The sequence below is a fragment of the Podarcis tiliguerta genome (genome assembly GCF_965153285.1).
Source record: "Podarcis tiliguerta genome assembly, chromosome: 14".
In the NCBI taxonomy this organism is placed as follows: domain Eukaryota; kingdom Metazoa; phylum Chordata; class Lepidosauria; order Squamata; family Lacertidae; genus Podarcis; species Podarcis tiliguerta.
Genome location: NC_139547.1, coordinates 52,023,217 through 52,040,591, shown reverse-complemented (window position 1 = coordinate 52,040,591; position 17,375 = coordinate 52,023,217). Strand labels below are relative to the sequence as shown.

Genomic DNA, 17,375 nt, shown 5'->3' with positions numbered 1-17,375 from the left:
AGGGAAGAGGATTGGTGCTTCGCGAGCTCACAAAAGTCAGGCAAGATGACTACAGAACAGCAACTAGCAGACCTGCAAAATGCAGTGACACAACTCAACGCGGAGGTACTTGCATCCAGGAAAAGGGAGGAGGAAGCAGCTGCCGCCTACAGGGATCTCCAAGCCAGGTTGGAAGTGCTTGCTAAGCAGGGGCAACCGGGACCCAAATCAGAGGGGATCGGGCTGGGGAGAAGAGGAGGCAGCCTTGTATCTCACTTCGATGGGAGTTTACAGCAGTACCCTAACTTCCGAGCAGACCTGCTGTTTGCGCTGGAACTGCTGGATAAAGACTTTAGAGATGAGCAAGAGAAAGTGGGGTTTATCTTGTCCCATTTGCATGGGGAAGCTAAAACGTGGCTGCGCAATCTGTGGAGAGATAAGGATCCGGCGCTCCAAAATGCGAATGCTTTCATTAAAGCGATGGATTCGTGTTTTTTATCAAAGATAGACATCGATATCGCCAGAAAAGACATACATGGGCTCAAACAAGGTAGAGCCAGTGTGAGGCAGTACCATTCTCGCTTTTTTGGATTAGTCCATGCGCTGGGATGGGAGAAGGATTCTGCTCCCGTCAGAGACCTTTTTTGGGAAGGCTTGAATGCAAATGTGAAAGATGAGATTGCAAGGGGGGAGAGGCCAAAGAGCACTCAGCAGGTGGTCCAGCGGGCGCTGGAAATTGGGGTGCGTCTGGAAGAACGTCCATGGAACAGAGAAGAAGGACGTTGGGGACGTACGCCAGCGAGAGCACCTCCCCTCTTTCCCAAGGATGCAGCGCGTGCGCAATCCACTCCTCCGCAAGGAGGGGGAGAGGAACCGATGGAGATTGGAGGCGCCAGGGCTCAGTCAGCTACCAGAGCCCTAACACCGGGAGCAGTCAAAGCGAAGCCTCCTAGAGGGAACAGGAAGTGCTACATCTGCGACAGTGCTCAGCCCATGGCGAAAGAGTGTCCCCAGAGGCTCCACAAGCACACTGCAGCCTCAGCAACAGTAACAGACGCAACTCAGCAGAGAGAACCACAGCAGGGAAACGACAGAGTCTGGCTGGAGGAAGAGGCACTGGGGTCCAGCCAGACAAGTCAGTGAAGCAATCCCCAGAAATTTTGCAGCCCACAGACCCCCTCCCGCCCAAACCAGTGGTGCAGCTCACAGCATCGCTCCAACTACCCAATGGACTCACTATGGAAGTGCCGATTACCATTGACTCTGGCAGCAACGCAGACTTCATAGGACTGGATTTCATTCAACAACACAACATAGCACTACTGCCAGCCACGCTGCCTCTGAAGGTTGTCACGGTGGATGGCAGGGAATTGCTGGGGGGGCAGGTGGTGCAGCAAACGCCTCCGATGGTAATGCAAATTGGGAATCACCGAGAAGTCATCAGCTTCAATGTCACCCAACTGTCGGACACGCCTGTAGTATTGGGCATGAGTTGGCTGCACAGGCACAGCCCAGCATTGGCGTGGTACCAGCGCCAACTGACCTTCGGCTCATCCTATTGTGCGGAACATTGCATTCTGCCTAGCCCGGAAGGGGAAGAGGATGACCCGCAGCTACAATTAGGCACGCTGCAAGCAGTGCCACTCAAGTACGCAGCGTTTTTGGAGGTTTTCTGCGAGAAAGAAGCGGACAAGCTGCCTCCCCACAGGCCCTATGACTGCAAGATTGACCTCCTGCCAGGGGCGACGCTGCCAACCGGGAAACTGTATTCCATGTCTGAAGACGAGCTACAGGAACTCAGGGAGTTCATAGACCTCAACTTGAAGCGCGGTTTCATCCAGGAGTCGAAGGCAGTGGGGGGCAGTCCTGTATTCTTTGTGAAGAAGAAGGACACGCCCCAAAAAAGGCTTGTGGTAGACTATAGAATTTTGAACTCAAAAACCAAGCCCACGGCCTTTCCCATGCCCAAAATAGACGAACTGCTCGCAACGGTGAGGAAAGGACGCGTTTTCACAAAGTTGGATCTGCGAGGGGCGTACAACCTGATTCGCATACGGGAGGGCGACGAGTGGAAGACGGCCATGTTCACGCCCCTGGGCACCTATGAATACAGAGTTATGCCCTTTGGATTACAAAATGGCTCCCACTGTTTTCAAGCCTTCATGCATCACGTACTGGCGGGTCTCCTCTATAAGAAATGCGTCTGCTTCCTGGACGACATCCTGATATTCTCAGAATCAGAGGAGACCCACGAGGGAGACGTCAAGGCAGTTCTGCAGAGACTGCAGGAGCATAGGCTGTACGCCAAGCTGGAGAAGTGCCAGTTCGACATGAAGGAGGTAGATTTCCTGGGCTACAAGTTGTCGGACAAGGGGCTCGCCATGGACAGCGCCAAGGTTCGTGCAGTGTTGGACTGGAAGAGCCCGCGCAATCGGAAGGAGGTCCAGCGTTTGTCGGTTTCGCCAACTTTTACCGCAAGTTCATCAAGGGGTTCGCGATGCAGACAGCGGCCATTACCGACACGCTCAGCTCCAAGAAGAAGAAGTTCATCTGGACGGAGCAAGCGGAGCAGTCCTTTCAAAAACTCAAGCGTCTCTTCTCGTCCGAAGAGCAGCTACTGCATGTGAATCCCAGCAGACCGATGAGGGTTGAAACGGACGCCTCAGACAGAGCCGTGGGAGCAGTGCTGTTGCAGCAAGACCCGCATGGGGACTGGAGACCGTGTGCCTTCTACTCCAGGAAGCTCAGCAAGTCAGAGCAGAACTACACCATCTGGGACAGGGAGTTGCTGGCCATTCATGCAGCATTCAAGGCGTGGCGGCACTTCCTCATCGGAGCCAAACACACAGTGCAGGTCCGCACGGACCATAAGAACCTGGAGTACTGGCGCACGGCAAGGTTCCTGAACCAGAGGCACATACGATGGGCGGAGTTCTTTGCGGATTTCGACTTCAGGATAGAGTACATCCCAGGCGACAACAACATCATGGCGGATGCACTGTCCAGAAAGCCGCAATACCTCGAAGAGGCGGCACCAGCAGCGGCCAAGCACATCTTCGCACCGAAAGCGTGGGCGTGCGCTTCAGCAACCGTGGACCTGGATGCTGTACGTCGAGCGCTGCAGGAGGACCCCTTCGCACAAGCCAAGATGGAGGAGGTGCACAGGGGCACGGGGAAGAACGACGAGTTCCAGATACGCGACGGATTGCTCATCCGCAGAGGGGCCCTCTACGTACCGGGAGACGACCTCCGCGCGAAAGTACTGCAGCAGTTGCACGACGCACCCACCGCCGGGCACTTTGGCAAAGAGAAGACGGTAGAATTAGTAGCCAGAGATTTTTGGTGGCCCAAGATGCGGGGGGAAGTCGCGGATTACGTCTCGAGGTGCGACACCTGCCAAAGGACCAAGTCAGTGCACAAACCGCCGGCGGGACTACTCGAACCACTGCAGACACCGCTCGAACCGTGGGAGAGGGTGGCCCTGGACTTTGTCACGGATTTACCCAGCTCGAGGGGCAAGACGGCAGTGCTAGTGGTGGTGGACATGTTCACCAAAATGGCCCACTTCATTCCGTGCGCGAAGGTGGCCACGGCGGAACAGACCGCCAAACTGTTCATAGACCACGTGTTCAGGGTTCACGGCCTGCCACGGTCTATCCTGTCCGACCGGGGGCGACAGTTCATCTCGAACTTCTGGCAGAAGCTGATGGGTTTCCTGAACGTCAAGATCAACCTAGCGTCGGCAAGACACCCGCAGACCAACGGACAAGCGGAGCGAGTCAGCGCCATCATGCAGCAGTACCTGAGATGCTACGCAAATCAGCAGCCGGCAACATGGGTGGACTACCTGCCGCTCGCTGAGTTCGCCTACAACAACACGAAGCACGTGTCCACGGGGGTGACACCGTTCTTCGCCAACAACGGGAGGCATCCCAGAACCTTCCCGGGATTAGAGAGACTGGGGGAGGGGGAGCCACAGGCAGCGGAAGCCTTAGCGTCAGAGTTGCAGGAGGTTCACGAACAGCTTCGGAGGCAGTTAGAACTAGCAAAGCACGCATACAAACTGCAGGCTGACAAGCACAGAAGGGTTGGGGAAGACATACAGGTGGGAGACTGGGTTTGGTTGGCAGCCCAGGCAGTGCCGACCAGATCGTTAGCGAAGAAGAAGCTCGGACATAAGCAGCTAGGACCTTACCAAGTCGAGGCACAGGTCAATCCAGTGGCCTTCCGGTTGACACTTCCGGAGGGATCCAGAATGCACCCAGTGTTCCATAGATCAGTGCTCACGCCCTACAAAGCACCTCACAGATTTCAGGAGCCGGGCACGGCACCAGACCCACTCAGGGAGAAGCCCACAAGGAGGGGGTCGCCAAGAGGGGAACCCATCAACCAGGTCACAGAGATTTTAGACTCGAGATGGGGGGAAGAGGGAGTAGAATATTTTCTCGCCAGAGAAGGTACCCCGGCCAGCGCCAACCATTGGGTGCCGGACTATGCCTTGGACGAGCCTCTTCTCAAGGAAGAGTTTCATGCCTTGTTCCCACACAGGCCCATGCCAGCCGCGTATTTCGACGACTGGCTTTTCACACCCACATTGTCAGCCAGCACGTTCCAGGGGTTCACCTCGGACGAAGAACCGGCACTGGAAACACGTTCCCCGGAGGGATCACCCTCGGGGTCTGCCTCAGACCGTTCTTATTGGTGGGACGATCGACCAGAGGAGCAGTGGCGCAGGACGTTGCTGGGGGGTCCTTGGCAGGCAACGTCCCCAGAGGAGACCGGGGGCGAGACGGACATGGACGTGTTGGGGGAGGACCTTGGGTTCGAGCACGGCGGCACAGAGATGGAAGCAGAGGAAATCGAGGTCGACGAGACCACGGGGGACGAACTGTATCCGGCATTCACCCCCACAACGACGGAGCACCCAGCACCCACACCTGAAGGAGGGGAGGGGGGAAGGGGGGGCTTCGAGGGGGGGATGGATGTCAGGGGTTCAGGAGCAGAGGCACAAGAAAGGGAGGAAATGGAGAGCGAGGGGGAGGAGTCCGAAGGAAATGTTAGCGATGACAGCGGTCCGAGGTCTCTGAGTCTTTCCAGCGAATCGGAAGATTCACAGAAAGGGGCTCCCATGGTCAGAGCAAGGGGGGTGCCTAGGGGGGCACCCCAGGAAGAAGGGGCCAGAGGGGACTCAGAGAGCAGCCGTAGGGAATCAGTACCAGCGTCCACACCAGAGTGCAGTAGGGGGGAGGAGTCCCAGGCATCGGGATCAGGCGGCGCACTGCCAGCGGGAGGACATGAGTCAGGATTGGCCACGCCTCCATCGGGGAGCGAGGAAACTGTCGAGAGGAAGGTTGAAGGCTGGGCGCGCGCGCCAAGTTCAAATGTACAGGAGGGCGGCGCAGTTGGCAGCCCGGATAGGGAGCCAGGTCCCAAAGCCCGCCGAAAAGAGCGGGAGGAGTCAGGGGGGTCAGCATCAGCGTCAGAGGAATCCAGGAAGGAAGGGACCCCGGGGGGTAGCAGGACCCAGAGGAGAAAGGAGAGACGGAAGAGGTGGAGTAAGGCTAGAATCTTAAACTGGTGTACAGGGGGCGGAGATTCAGATGGAGCTTCGCCGATCTAAACCCTAGACGTAGAGCTGGGGCGCTCCGGCTTGAAAATGGAAACTGTACTTCAATAAAGACTTTTGTACATTACTACCGGCTAGCGTTGGTCCTCTGTGAGCTGGGACCTGGAGCCAGCTCTGACAGATGTGATTAAAGGTAAAGGGACCCCTGACCATTAGGTCCAGTCGCGAATGACTCTGGGGTTGCAGCGCTCATTTTGCTTTACTGGCCGAGGGAGCCAACGTTTGTCCGCAGACAGTTTTTCCGGGTCATGTGGCCAGCATGACTAAGCTGCTTCTGGCGAACCAGAGCAGTGCACAGAAACGCCATTTACCTTCCCGCTGGAGTGGTACCTATTTATCTACTTGACGTGCTTTCGAACTGCTAGGTTAGCAGGAGCAGGGACCGAGCAACGGGATTCGAACCGCCGACCTTCTGATCGGCAAGTCCTAGCCTCTGTGGTTCAACCCACAGCGCCACCCGCATCCCAATGATGTGATTATATATGCTTAAATGGAAAATGAATAAAAATTATTTAAAGGGGGGGGGATAATTTTCTCTTCTGCCTTTCTTCCAAGTGTGCTGACTTTCTCTTTCTCCCGCCTCCGCAGCCTTGACCCATGACCGCCTCCGCCGCGATGTTCTACCGCTCGCCCTCGGCCATGTCGCCGCCGTCCAAAGGCAAGTTCAAGCGGCAGAGCCGGATCTTCTCCCAGGTCTTGCACCGGACTCTGAGCTACAAGGACCGCCTCTCGGTGGCCGCGTGCCCGGCGGAGGGCAGCGAAGACCCCTCTGAGCTCTCCACCCAGGCCTCGGCCCCCGGGGTGCTCAAGATCTTCGGGGGCGCCGTCTGCACGGGGGCCCACTACAAGAGCGTCCTGGCCACGGCCAGCTCCAGTGCCCGGGAACTGGCCAAGGAAGCCCTGGAGCGCTACGGGCTGAGCCAGGTCAGCGCGGGGCGCTACGTCCTCTGCGACGTCGTCGGGCGCTTTGGGGGCCCCGAGAGGCAGTGGCAGATGGAGGGGCTGAGGGTCCTGCAGGACCACGAGAAGCCGCTGCTGATCCAGGAGCTCTGGAAGCCCCGCGAAGGATGCTCCAGGAGGCTGGAGCTTCGGAAGCGGGCAGAAGTGGAGGAGCTGGCCTCCAGGGACAAAGACACCGTCACGGCAGGTGAGGAAGAAGCCCCTGGTTTATTGGGGTTGTTATTAGTACAGTGGTGCCTCGCAAGACGAAAAGAATCCGTTCCGTGAGTCTCTTCGTCTAGCGGTTTTTTCGTCTTGCGAAGCAACCCTATTAGCGGCTTAGCGGATTAGTGCTATTAGCGGTTTAGTGGCTATTAGTGGCTATTAAAGGCATAAGGGATTAGAGGATTAGCTGCTAAAAGGCTATTAGCGGCTTAGCACCTTAGAAAAAGGGGGTGGGGAGCGGAAAAAAATCTCAAGAATCGCAAGACATTTTCGTCTTGCGAATCAAGCCCATAGAGAAATTCGTCCTGCGAAGCGCATTGAAAAACGGAAAACCCTTTCGTCTAGCAGGTTTTCTGTCTTGCGAGGCATTCGTCTTGCGGGGCACCACTGTATTAGTGGTAGGCTTCTAGGGGTCCGGGATGGAAGAAGAGAAGAAGAAGAATTTGGATTTGATATCCCGCTTTATCACTACCTAAAGGAGTCTCAAAGCGGCTCACATTCTCCTTTCCCTTCCTCCCCCACAACAAACACACTGTGAGGTGAGTGAGGCTGAGAGACTTCAGAGAAGTGTGACTGGCCCAAGGTCACCCAGCAGCTGCATGTGGAGGAGCGGGGAAGCAAACCCGGTTCCCCAGATTACGAGTCCACCGCTCTTAACCACTACACCACACTGGAAAAAACACCCAGGAAGGCCACCACCTTCCCAAGACACCAGGGCGTTTCTCCGGTGCTCACTCTCTGGCTGTAAACCTTTCTCAGTCCAGAGAGACCGGTGATAAGCGACCCCTCTCTCCTGAGAGGAGCACGGTCATCTTCTGGCATCTCATAGCAGAAGAAAGAGTCAATCAGTAGCTCTAAAACTACTTTATTAACAGTCTTTATACAAAGCATGTCTGTGCTCTCTCAGCACCAGTACAGAACAGCTTCACATACAGAAGTGAAACTAAACTCTTCAGCAATATTCCAACAGTCCTGAGACTTCCTGTCTCATGCTCTCAGACACTCACATGATATAAACAACATAGTGCTACTTGCTGAGGTAGATAAAAATCCTAACAGGAGGTAGGTCAATTCTGTTTCCAGGGCGGCTGCCCTAGCAAGCTCCATCTGGTATACTGGCTGAGACCATACCCTCCAACGTTTCTCCGATGAAAATAGGGGCATCCTATCCAATAATAATAATAATAATAATAATAATAATACAGTGGTACCTCTGGTTGCAAACGGGATCTGTTCCAGAGCCCCATTTGCAACATGAGCAGAACTCAACCTGCACCTGCACATCTGTGTGTGCACGGGTCGCGATTCACTGCTTCTGTGCATGCGCTTGACCTCATTTTGCACATCTGCGCATGCGTGAGTGGCAAAACTCAGAAGTAACCCTTTTTGGTACTTCCGGGTCGCCACGGGATGCAACCTGAAAATGCTCAACCTGAAGCAAACACAACACGAGGTGTTACTGTAATAATAATAATAATTTTATTACAGTGGTACCTTGGTTCTCAAACGCCTTGATACTCAAACAACTCGGAAGCTGAACACTGCAAACCCGGAAGTAAGTGTTCCGGTTTATGAACTTTTTTCAGAAGCCGAACATGCTCCGTTTTGAGTGCCACGCTTTTGTTTTGAGTGTTACGCTGAGGTCTGTCAGTTTTTGCTATTTATTTTAAGCGTTTTTGTTTTTGTGTTTCTTTTTGTGACTCTGTGGAACCCAGTTCAGCCAATGATTGATTGATTGTGTGTGTGACTGCAGTACATTGATTATTTATTTCGTTTTATGGATCAATGTTCTAGTTAGATAGTAAAATTCATGTTAAATTGCTGATTTGGGGGGTTGCTTTTAAAAGTCTGGAACAGATTAATCTGTTTTGTGTTACTTTCTATGGGAAAGCACACCTTGGTTTTGGAACGCTTTGGTTTTGGAACGGACTTCCGGAATGGATTAAGTTTGAGAACCAAGGTACCACTGTATTTATATCCTACCACTTCCTTGGGGAGAGAACTATTATTAATTAAACTTATATATCACCCTTCAGCTGAAGCCTGCAGCATGGTTTACAACACAAAAACACAACATTTCCAGGGAAGCCACAAGTCACATATTTGGGTGCAGCACAGAGCAGCCGTTGTTCTGTGTCTCCAGCTTCCAGCATCAGCCAGAAACCCGCATAGTCCACTCTCTTATACACAACCCACCTTGGTCTACTCTTCTCCATCTATGCAGTGACATTTCTATGGGGAAAAACCCACATGCATGGGAAGATGGGCTGGGGAATCGGTTTGGGTTGCAAACACCAGGGAGAACCACCGCTGGTCTCTTGCCTGCTTCACATGCCTTCAGTCTGCTTTGTTTTCACATTAATCTGCAATTATTTCTGTCTGTCTGTCCAGAAATGCAAACTGTGAAGAAAATGCATTGTGCAATATGTATTTAAATATGTATTACTAAACCTGTTTTCTCACAAAGATGTTTTTTCCAAATGCACTATGAGGCCTTATTTGAGTAGAGGAGTATCCAAAGCATAATATTTGGCTGGTGGTTGCACTGCTTTCCGATCTGTGAATTAACCCCGGTTTATGCGAATCAGGCCAATTCACAAATCTAGTCCCTTCACCCTGGACTGGGCTCTCCTCCTTTGCACATTCCACTTTCCCAGGCATTTTCCTCCCACAACCAGCGATGGCAAAGAGACCCCGGCCGCTTTCTGTACCTGCAGCGAAAACACCACCTGTTCCTTTTTTCCTGCTAAGATAATGAATCATAGAATCATAGACTCATAGAATCATAGAATCATAGAGTTGGAAGAGACCACAAGGGCCATCAAGTCCAACCCCCTGCCAAGCAGGAAACACCATCAGAGCACTCCTGACATATGGTTGTCAAGCCTCTGCTTAAAGACCTCCAAAGAAGGAGACTCCACCACACTCCTTGGCAGCAAATTCCGCTGTCGAACAGCTCTTACTGTCAGGAAGTTCTTCCTAATGTTGAGGTGGAATCTTCTTTCTTGTAGTTTGGATCCATTGTTCCGTGTCCGCTTCTCTGGAGCAGCAGAAAACAACCTTTCTCCCTCCTCTATGTGACATCCTTTTATATATTTGAACATGGCTATCATATCACCCCTTAACCTCCTCTTCTCCAGGCTAAACATGCCCAGCTCCCTTAGCCGTTCCTCATAAGGCATCGTTTCCAGGCCTTTGACCATTTTGGTTGCCCTCCTCTGGACATGTTCCAGTTTGTCAGTGTCCTTCTTGAACTGTGGTGCCCAGAACTGGACACAGTACTCCAGGTGAGGTCTGACCAGAGCAGAATACAGTGGCACTATTACTTCCCTTTAGTTTTCCTGTGGCCTGCCTGGCCCTTTTAGGTCACGAAGACCATCAACATATTTTCAGGAAACGAATCTGAGCAAACTCCCTGCCTGTTTTTATTGCTTTAGCAGGCAAGTGTAGCTCTGCGGCCAAGTTCACTGTTGGCAACTGGAGTTACGTTTCTGCGGCAGCAGTGGGAACGTGGCCTCTGATGAATCTGGCTTCAGAATCGAATGTACGCTGCACAAAAATAAGTGCATTTGCTTTACCTTACACGAACAAGGCCGTTAGACGTCACCCCTCAAAGAGAATCAATCTATGGAACCTGAGCTTCTCCAAGGAGTTGGGGGGCAGCCTCTGTGCATGTGCAGAATGCAGACATTTGTAATGTCAATGAGTATTTGGGCAAACCTGATTGGAGCAAAAACGAGTCAGTGCTTCTGGCTTGCACTCTTTTTTAAAGATTTGAGAAGTGGGGTTCTTTTGTTGTTGTTGTTGTTTAGTCATGTCCGACTCTTCGTGACCCCCTGGACCAGAGCATGCCAGGCACTCCTGTCTTCCACTGCCTCCTGCAGTTTGGTCAAACTCATGCTGGTAGCTTCGAGAACACTGTCCAACCATCTCATCCTCTGTCGTCCCCTTCTCCTTGTGCCCTCCATCTTTCCCAACATCAGGGGCTTTTCCAGGGAGTCTTCTCTTCTCATGAGGTGGCCAAAGTCTTGGAGCCTCAGCTTCACGATCTGTCCTTCCAGTGAGCACTCAGGGCTGATTTCCTTAAGAATGGATGCGTTTGATCTTCTTGCAGTCCATGGGACTCTCAAGAGTCTCCTCCAGCACCATAATTCAAAAGCATCAATTCTTTGGCGATCAGCCTTCTTTATGGTCCAGCTCTCACTTCCATACATCACTACCGGGAAAACCAGAGCTTTAACTATACGGACCTCCATGGAAAAAGACAACAGGCATATAAAAGTGGGGTTATTACCCCTCTATTATTGTCCATTTGGGTCGCTCAACCATTGCTACCGTGTCCTTTCTTTTAGCAGATCAAGATGACCAGGTGACAGCAAAAACTGCAAGGTTTTTAGTGGGGAAAATTAGAATAATATCTGTTACTTGGTAATTGATGTAAACCCCCAAAATGTTGTTTTTTTTCTATAGTTAAGTTTCCCCCTCTATCTTCAGTACATTTTTATTTTATTTTATTGCTATGGCTAGCGGCTGATGCAAATGAAGATTCATATTCTGTTCTGTTCTAAGTAGCAGCATTCTGTGCATAGTTCAACTGTGGAACTCCCTGTTGCAGGAGACCAGGGATGGCCACCAACTTGTAGGGCTTTAAAAGAGGATTGGACAAGTTCATGGAGAAGGGAGAACTATCAATGGCTCTAGCAAGGATGATCAATGCTTCCGAATATCAGTTGCTGGAAACCACAGGAGGAGAGAGGGTTCTCGCACTCAGACCCCGCTTGCTGGTTTCCCGCTGGGGCATTTGGTCGGCCACAGTGAGAACAGGATGCTGGACTAGATGGGCCAGTGGCCTGATCCAGTTGGGTTTTCTTATATTCTTACAACTAGCAGCAGCTCTTGAGGGCTAAAGGCAGGGGACCCTCCCAGTCCTACCTGGTGGCGATTGTACATTTCCGAGCACAATTCAAAGTGTTGGTGCTGACCTTCAAACCCCCTAAATGGCCTCAGTCCAGTATCCCTGAAGGAGTGTCTCCACCCCCATCGTTCAGCCCAGACACTGAGATCCAGCGCCGAGGTCCTTCTGGCGGTTCCCTCACTGCAACATGTGAGATTACAGAGGGCCTTCTTGGTAGTGGCACCCGCCCTGTGGAACGCCCTCCCATCAGATGTCAAGGAGATAAACAACTATCTGACTTTTAGAAGACATCTGAAGGCAGCCCTGTTCAGGGAAGTTTTTAATGACTGGTGTTTTAATGTATTTTTAATCTTTTTCGGAAGCCGTCCAGAGTGGCTGGGGAAACCCATTCAGGTGGGCAGGGTATAAATAATAAAATTATTATTATTATTATAATCAATGACAAATTACAGTGGACGCTCGGGTTGAAAACAGGATCTGTGCTGGAAGCACGTTCGCAACTCGCAGCGTCCACAACCCGCAGCGCCGTGTCCGCGCAGGTTGCAATTCGGCGCTTCTGCGCCTGCACAAAGCACAATTTAGCGCTTCTGCACATGTGCAAGCACTGAAACCTGGAAGTAACCCGGTACTTCTGGGTTCAGTGCGGTGCACAACCCAGAATTGCGCAACCTGAAGCATCTGTAACCCGAGGTATGCCTGTATTATTATTGAACCTGGGATGCCCCCCCCCCTTCTTCCATGCTGTACCTCTGAGCTATGGCACGGTGGTAGAGGCATAAGAGCCGTTATTGCTTGGGCAACTCCTCTGCTCTTCCTATCACCCTCTGGGATCAATGTTGCAGCTGCCGGGTGTAAGGAGCAGTTTTGTCAACTGGGCTTCAGTGGGGAGGGAGGATAAGACCTTCTTGCACACGCGAAGGGGATTCCACTCTGGGAAGCTGATCCGTCAAGTGAAGGGTGAGAGACTTAAGCTCATCTTTTCTCCTGGCTGTGGCAGCAGGTGGGTGGAGGACGGCAGAAACGGGTTGGGGGAAGAGCTGATCAGCCGATTAGGATGACGGGTGACTTAGCAGGCAGAACTCCAAAGGCGTTTTGCTGGAAGGTTGCAGATAGGGAGCGAGCTCTGATGGGGTGGACCTGGAAGGTGGACCTTCGCCTTCCAGAGACAGCCTAGGAATCATTCTTCAGCCTTAGGGAGGTGACAGATAACCCAAAGATTGCAACTTGCTGGAAGCAAATCCCATCCCCAGAATTCTTTGTTTATTTATTTCTAATTTAATGTGTTTAAAGCCCACCTTTCTCTCCCAGGCAGCTCGCGACGCTTAAAAACAGCATTACGGAAAACAGAGCAACAAAATAAGCTAGTTCAAAACAGTGGTACCTTGGTTCCTGAACGGCTTGGCTCTCCCGAACAAGTCAGCTCCCGAACCCCGCACACCCGGAAGGAAATGCTCTGGTTTGCGAGTGTTTTTTGGGAAGCCGAACATCCGTTTCGGCTGTTGACATTGTTTCCAAGGCCAGTCAGCCCATCAGAAGCCGTTCCTCGGTTTGCAAACGTTTTGGAGGGCAAACGGACTTCTGGAATGAATTGGGTTCAGGAAGCAAAGTACCACTGTAATTAAAACACATATGAAGACATTTAGAGCCAGCCATTAAAACACAGTTTCCTCTGAGAAGCAGCCCGGTAGGTCAGCCTCATTTGCACCTTGCTTTCCGGAGGAAGGTCTTGGCCTGCTTGTGGAAGGATGACGGAGAGGGAGCCGGCCTGACCTCACTTGGAGGAAATCCCACAATATGGGGGCAGCCACAGAAAAGGCCCTGTCTCATTTCACTCCTGACCATGCCTCTGATGATGGTGGGACCATGGGAAGGTGTCCAACAGAGGATCTTAGCAGTCTGGAAGGTGCAATCCTGCAACATCTGAAGGTCCACAGCCCCCTCATCCCTCTCCCACAGACTGCATGCTCTGGTTATCTCTCGCTTGGAGATGTGAGGTTACAGGGAACCAGGCAGAGGGCCTTCTCGGTGGTGGCGCCCGCCCTATGGAACGCCCTCCCACCAGATGTCAAAGAGAACAACAGCTACCAGACTTTTAGAAGACACCTGAAGGCAGCCCTGTTTAGGGAAGCTTTTAATGTTTAATAGGTTATTGTATTTTAATATTCTGTTGGAAACCCAGCCAGATGGGCGGGGTATAAATTATTATTATTATTATTATTATTATTATTATTATTATTATTTCCTCACTTTGGCAGCCCAATTTAGGACAGGGTGGGGAGTGGAGGCCTGGGGGTTGCTCCTATGTTGTAGAACACTTTAAGAATCAGGACCCTTTCCAAATCAGCCAGAGATTTTCCCGTCTCCATCTCTGACTCTGAACGCTGGGCGCATGTGTGTTTCGGGATTCAAGGACGTCTGTTTTCCGAGAGCCCTTTGCTGGTCTGTTTCCTTTCTGCCCCGGAGGGAGAAGCATCTAGCAGATGTTCCCCATCTCCTATCGTTGACGCATCGCACAAGCTGATAACCGGGGGCAGGACAGTTATCCAAGCAAGAAGCAGATGTCAGGCAGGCGGGCAGGATTGCGCCGCTTTTGCGACAAGTGCACAAAGGCAGCCACCGGCTCAGAAGGACATCCTGGCTGAAATCGGTTCAGCTGCTGTCCTTGCATTTGTGCTGCCACCATGATCCTTGCTTGTTAACTTCCCCCCCCAGTTTTTTTTAAAAATAAATTTTATTAAGCCCTCCATTTTTACAATATTACATCATAACAAATAACATAATTCACAATTCCAAAATCCACCCCCCCCCCGGACTTCCCTCAACCTCCTTCTCTGGTTTATTTCAAAATAATATCATTTCCTGCATATTTCCTTTTTTTATATTTTAATTTATAAATTATATAATTTTTGCTGATTTTTCCCAGTTTGGACTGGGCGCCACGGAATGTTTTATCACCTTTGAGACAAAGAAAATTCCGCATAGATGTAACCCCGATTTGCAGTCAGAATGGCAGAATCTCAGAACAGAAAGCCAGCAAACGTAGCAAAACACTCTCTCTCCTTTTGTTAAGTTGTGGGTGAACATATCAGACGACAGCGATTCTTCAAACAGCTCTTGTTTATTCACAGGCCAGGACAGAACTGAACTGAACTGAAGGGTTCAGTCAGCCTGCTTATATAGAGCTCCAGCACAATGTAATTGTAACAATTTTCTAAAACTATCCAATCACTGAACGTCACTTTCGATCCCTTATTTGCATAACTATCTACAGTATGCCCCTGCTGGCCCAGGGTGAGAACTTCAGTACATAACACCTTTGCCTGATGTTTGCAACGTTTTTATGTTTTCACGATGATCTGCACCAAGGGATTTTGCTGAGTTTTGCGTGGAGTATTATTATAGTTAGAGTTGCTATACGTCCAGATTTTCCTGGGCATATGCTGAATACAGCAGTCGGCAGCAGTGTCTGGACGGAAATCGGGAAAATGCTTGGATTTTCACTCTTTAAAATATGCCAACCCTATCTTGCTGTGAAATTAGGCACACCCTGTTTCTTGCATGGAAACGGTCTCCAGGGAGGCTCAACAGCTTAAAATCCCAAAACTGCGCTTGCTGCTGCCACTGCTTTCATTATAGTTCTTAGGAATACACAAAGCTGCCTAGAACTGGGTGAGACCATTGGCCTGTTTAGTTCAATATTGTCTGCGCTGACTGGCAGCATGTCTCCAGGATTTCAGTCTGGGGTCTCTCCCAAACTTACCATCAGGCATGGAACCTGGGGCCTTCCGCTTGCAAAGCAGCTATCCCGCCACTAACCCATGGTCCTTTCCCCGTTCCAAATTCCTGAAAGGAAATTCAGATCAGGAGAATTTCCACCTCTGCACATTTGCGAGTCTTGGAATAGAGCAAAGTTTTCAGCCTGGTTCATATGAGAAGGAGGCTGTTTCTGAAGAAGGGGCAGGGAGCAAAATGGCAAAGCAAGCATAAACTAATATTGTTAAGTTGTGGGTGAACATATCAGACCACACAGCGATTCTTCAAACAGCTCTTGTTTATTCACAGGCCCAGAGCAGAACTGGGCTGAAGGGTTCTGCCAACCTGCTTATATAGAGCTCAACTACAAAGCAACAGTAACCACTTTCTGTAACTATCCAATCACTGAACGTCACTTTCAATTCCTTATTTGCATATGTGGACCTGAGTGAAAATCTACAGTATCCCCCTGCTGGCCCAGGGTGAGAACTTCAGTACATAACAAATATCTCATTTGGAAGGTTTGGAGAAGACATCCTGGCCTACCCCAGTCTTTGTTTGCTGCTTAAGGGTGGCGGTGGAGCAATGACTTGGGGGCACGAGGTTGGGGAAGCTGACTGCAGGGACAGCAGCAAACTGAACATCCCTCCGATGACCAGGCAAGGGTCACCTCCCCAGGATCTCAGAAAGAGGCTTTCTCAGACAGAGAAGGAGATTGACAAGCTGGAAAGTGTGCAGAGGAATCTACTATGAAACGAATGAAGCTTAAGCTTCAGGGACCCAATCCCAGAGGGATTTTGGTCCACATTGCTTAAATTTTGGGGGTCTAGTAGACCCAGTTTGAGTCTTGGGTGCATCAACAGAAGCATAGTGTCCAGATCAAGGGAAGGAATAGTCCCACTCTATTCTGCCCTGGTCAGACCACACCTGGAGTCCTGTTTCCAATTTTGGGCACCACAATTTGAGAAGGATGTTGACAAGCTGGAAGGTGTGCAGAGGAGGGCAACCAAGATGATCAAGGGTCTGGAAACCAAGCCGTATGAGGAGCGGTTGAAGGAGCTGGGGATGTTTAGCCTGGAGAAGAGGAGACTGAGAGGAGGTGTGATAGCCATCTTCAAATATCTCAAGGGCTTCTACATAGAAGATGGAGCCAGCTTGTTTTCTCCTGCTCTGGAGGGTAGGACCCGAACCCATGGCTTCAAGTTACAAGAAAATAGATTCTGACTCAACATCAGAAAGAGCTTTCCGACAATAAGCCATTGGACAGTGGAATGGACTCTCTCAGAAGTAGTTGAATCTCCTTCCTTGGAGGTTTTTAAGCAGAGCTTGGATGGCCATCTGTCAAGGATGATCTAGTTGAGATTCCTGCGTTGCAAGCGGTTGGACTACATGATCCTTGGGGTCCATTCCAACTCTACAATTCTATATCCTATGGGCACCAGCGACCTAAAGGTAAAGGTAAAGGTATCCCTAACCATTAGGTCCAGTCGTGGACGACTCTGGGGTTGCACGCTCATCTCGCTTTACAGGCTGAGGGAGCCGACGTTTGTCCGCAGACAGCTTCTGGGTCATGTGGCCAGCGTGACTAAGCCGCTTCTGGCGAACCAGAGCAGCGCACGGAAACGCCGTTTACCTTCCCGCCTGAGTGGTACCTATTTATCTACTTGCACTTTGACGTGCTTTCAAACTGCTAGGTGGGCAGGAGCTGGGACCGAGCAACGGGAGCTCACCCCGTCGTGGAGATTCGAACCACCGACCTTCTGATCAGCAAGCCCTAGGCTCAGTGGTTTAGACCATAGCGCCACTCATGTCCCAACCAGTGACCTACATGCCCTGAAATACAAACCCGGGGATTGAGCCTTCTGTCTCGACTAAAGTGGTTTTCTTGCCTTGGGAAGAAAGACTGAAAGAGGATTGCAGCCGTCGAGTTATTTTTAT

At 51.1% G+C, this 17,375-nt stretch overlaps 1 protein-coding gene across 1 annotated transcript in view; it reads left to right on the top strand.

The window, feature by feature from the left end:
• The window catches only part of RADIL (Rap associating with DIL domain), an 82,248-nt gene that overhangs the window by 17,116 nt on the left and 47,757 nt on the right, over nucleotides 1-17,375 (top strand). Inside the window, exon 2 of the mRNA XM_083413353.1 lies at nucleotides 6,194-6,752. Within this exon, the coding sequence (XP_083269479.1) occupies nucleotides 6,203-6,752 (550 nt within the window). The 5' untranslated portion in view covers nucleotides 6,194-6,202. The remainder of the gene's footprint in view (nucleotides 1-6,193; nucleotides 6,753-17,375) is intronic.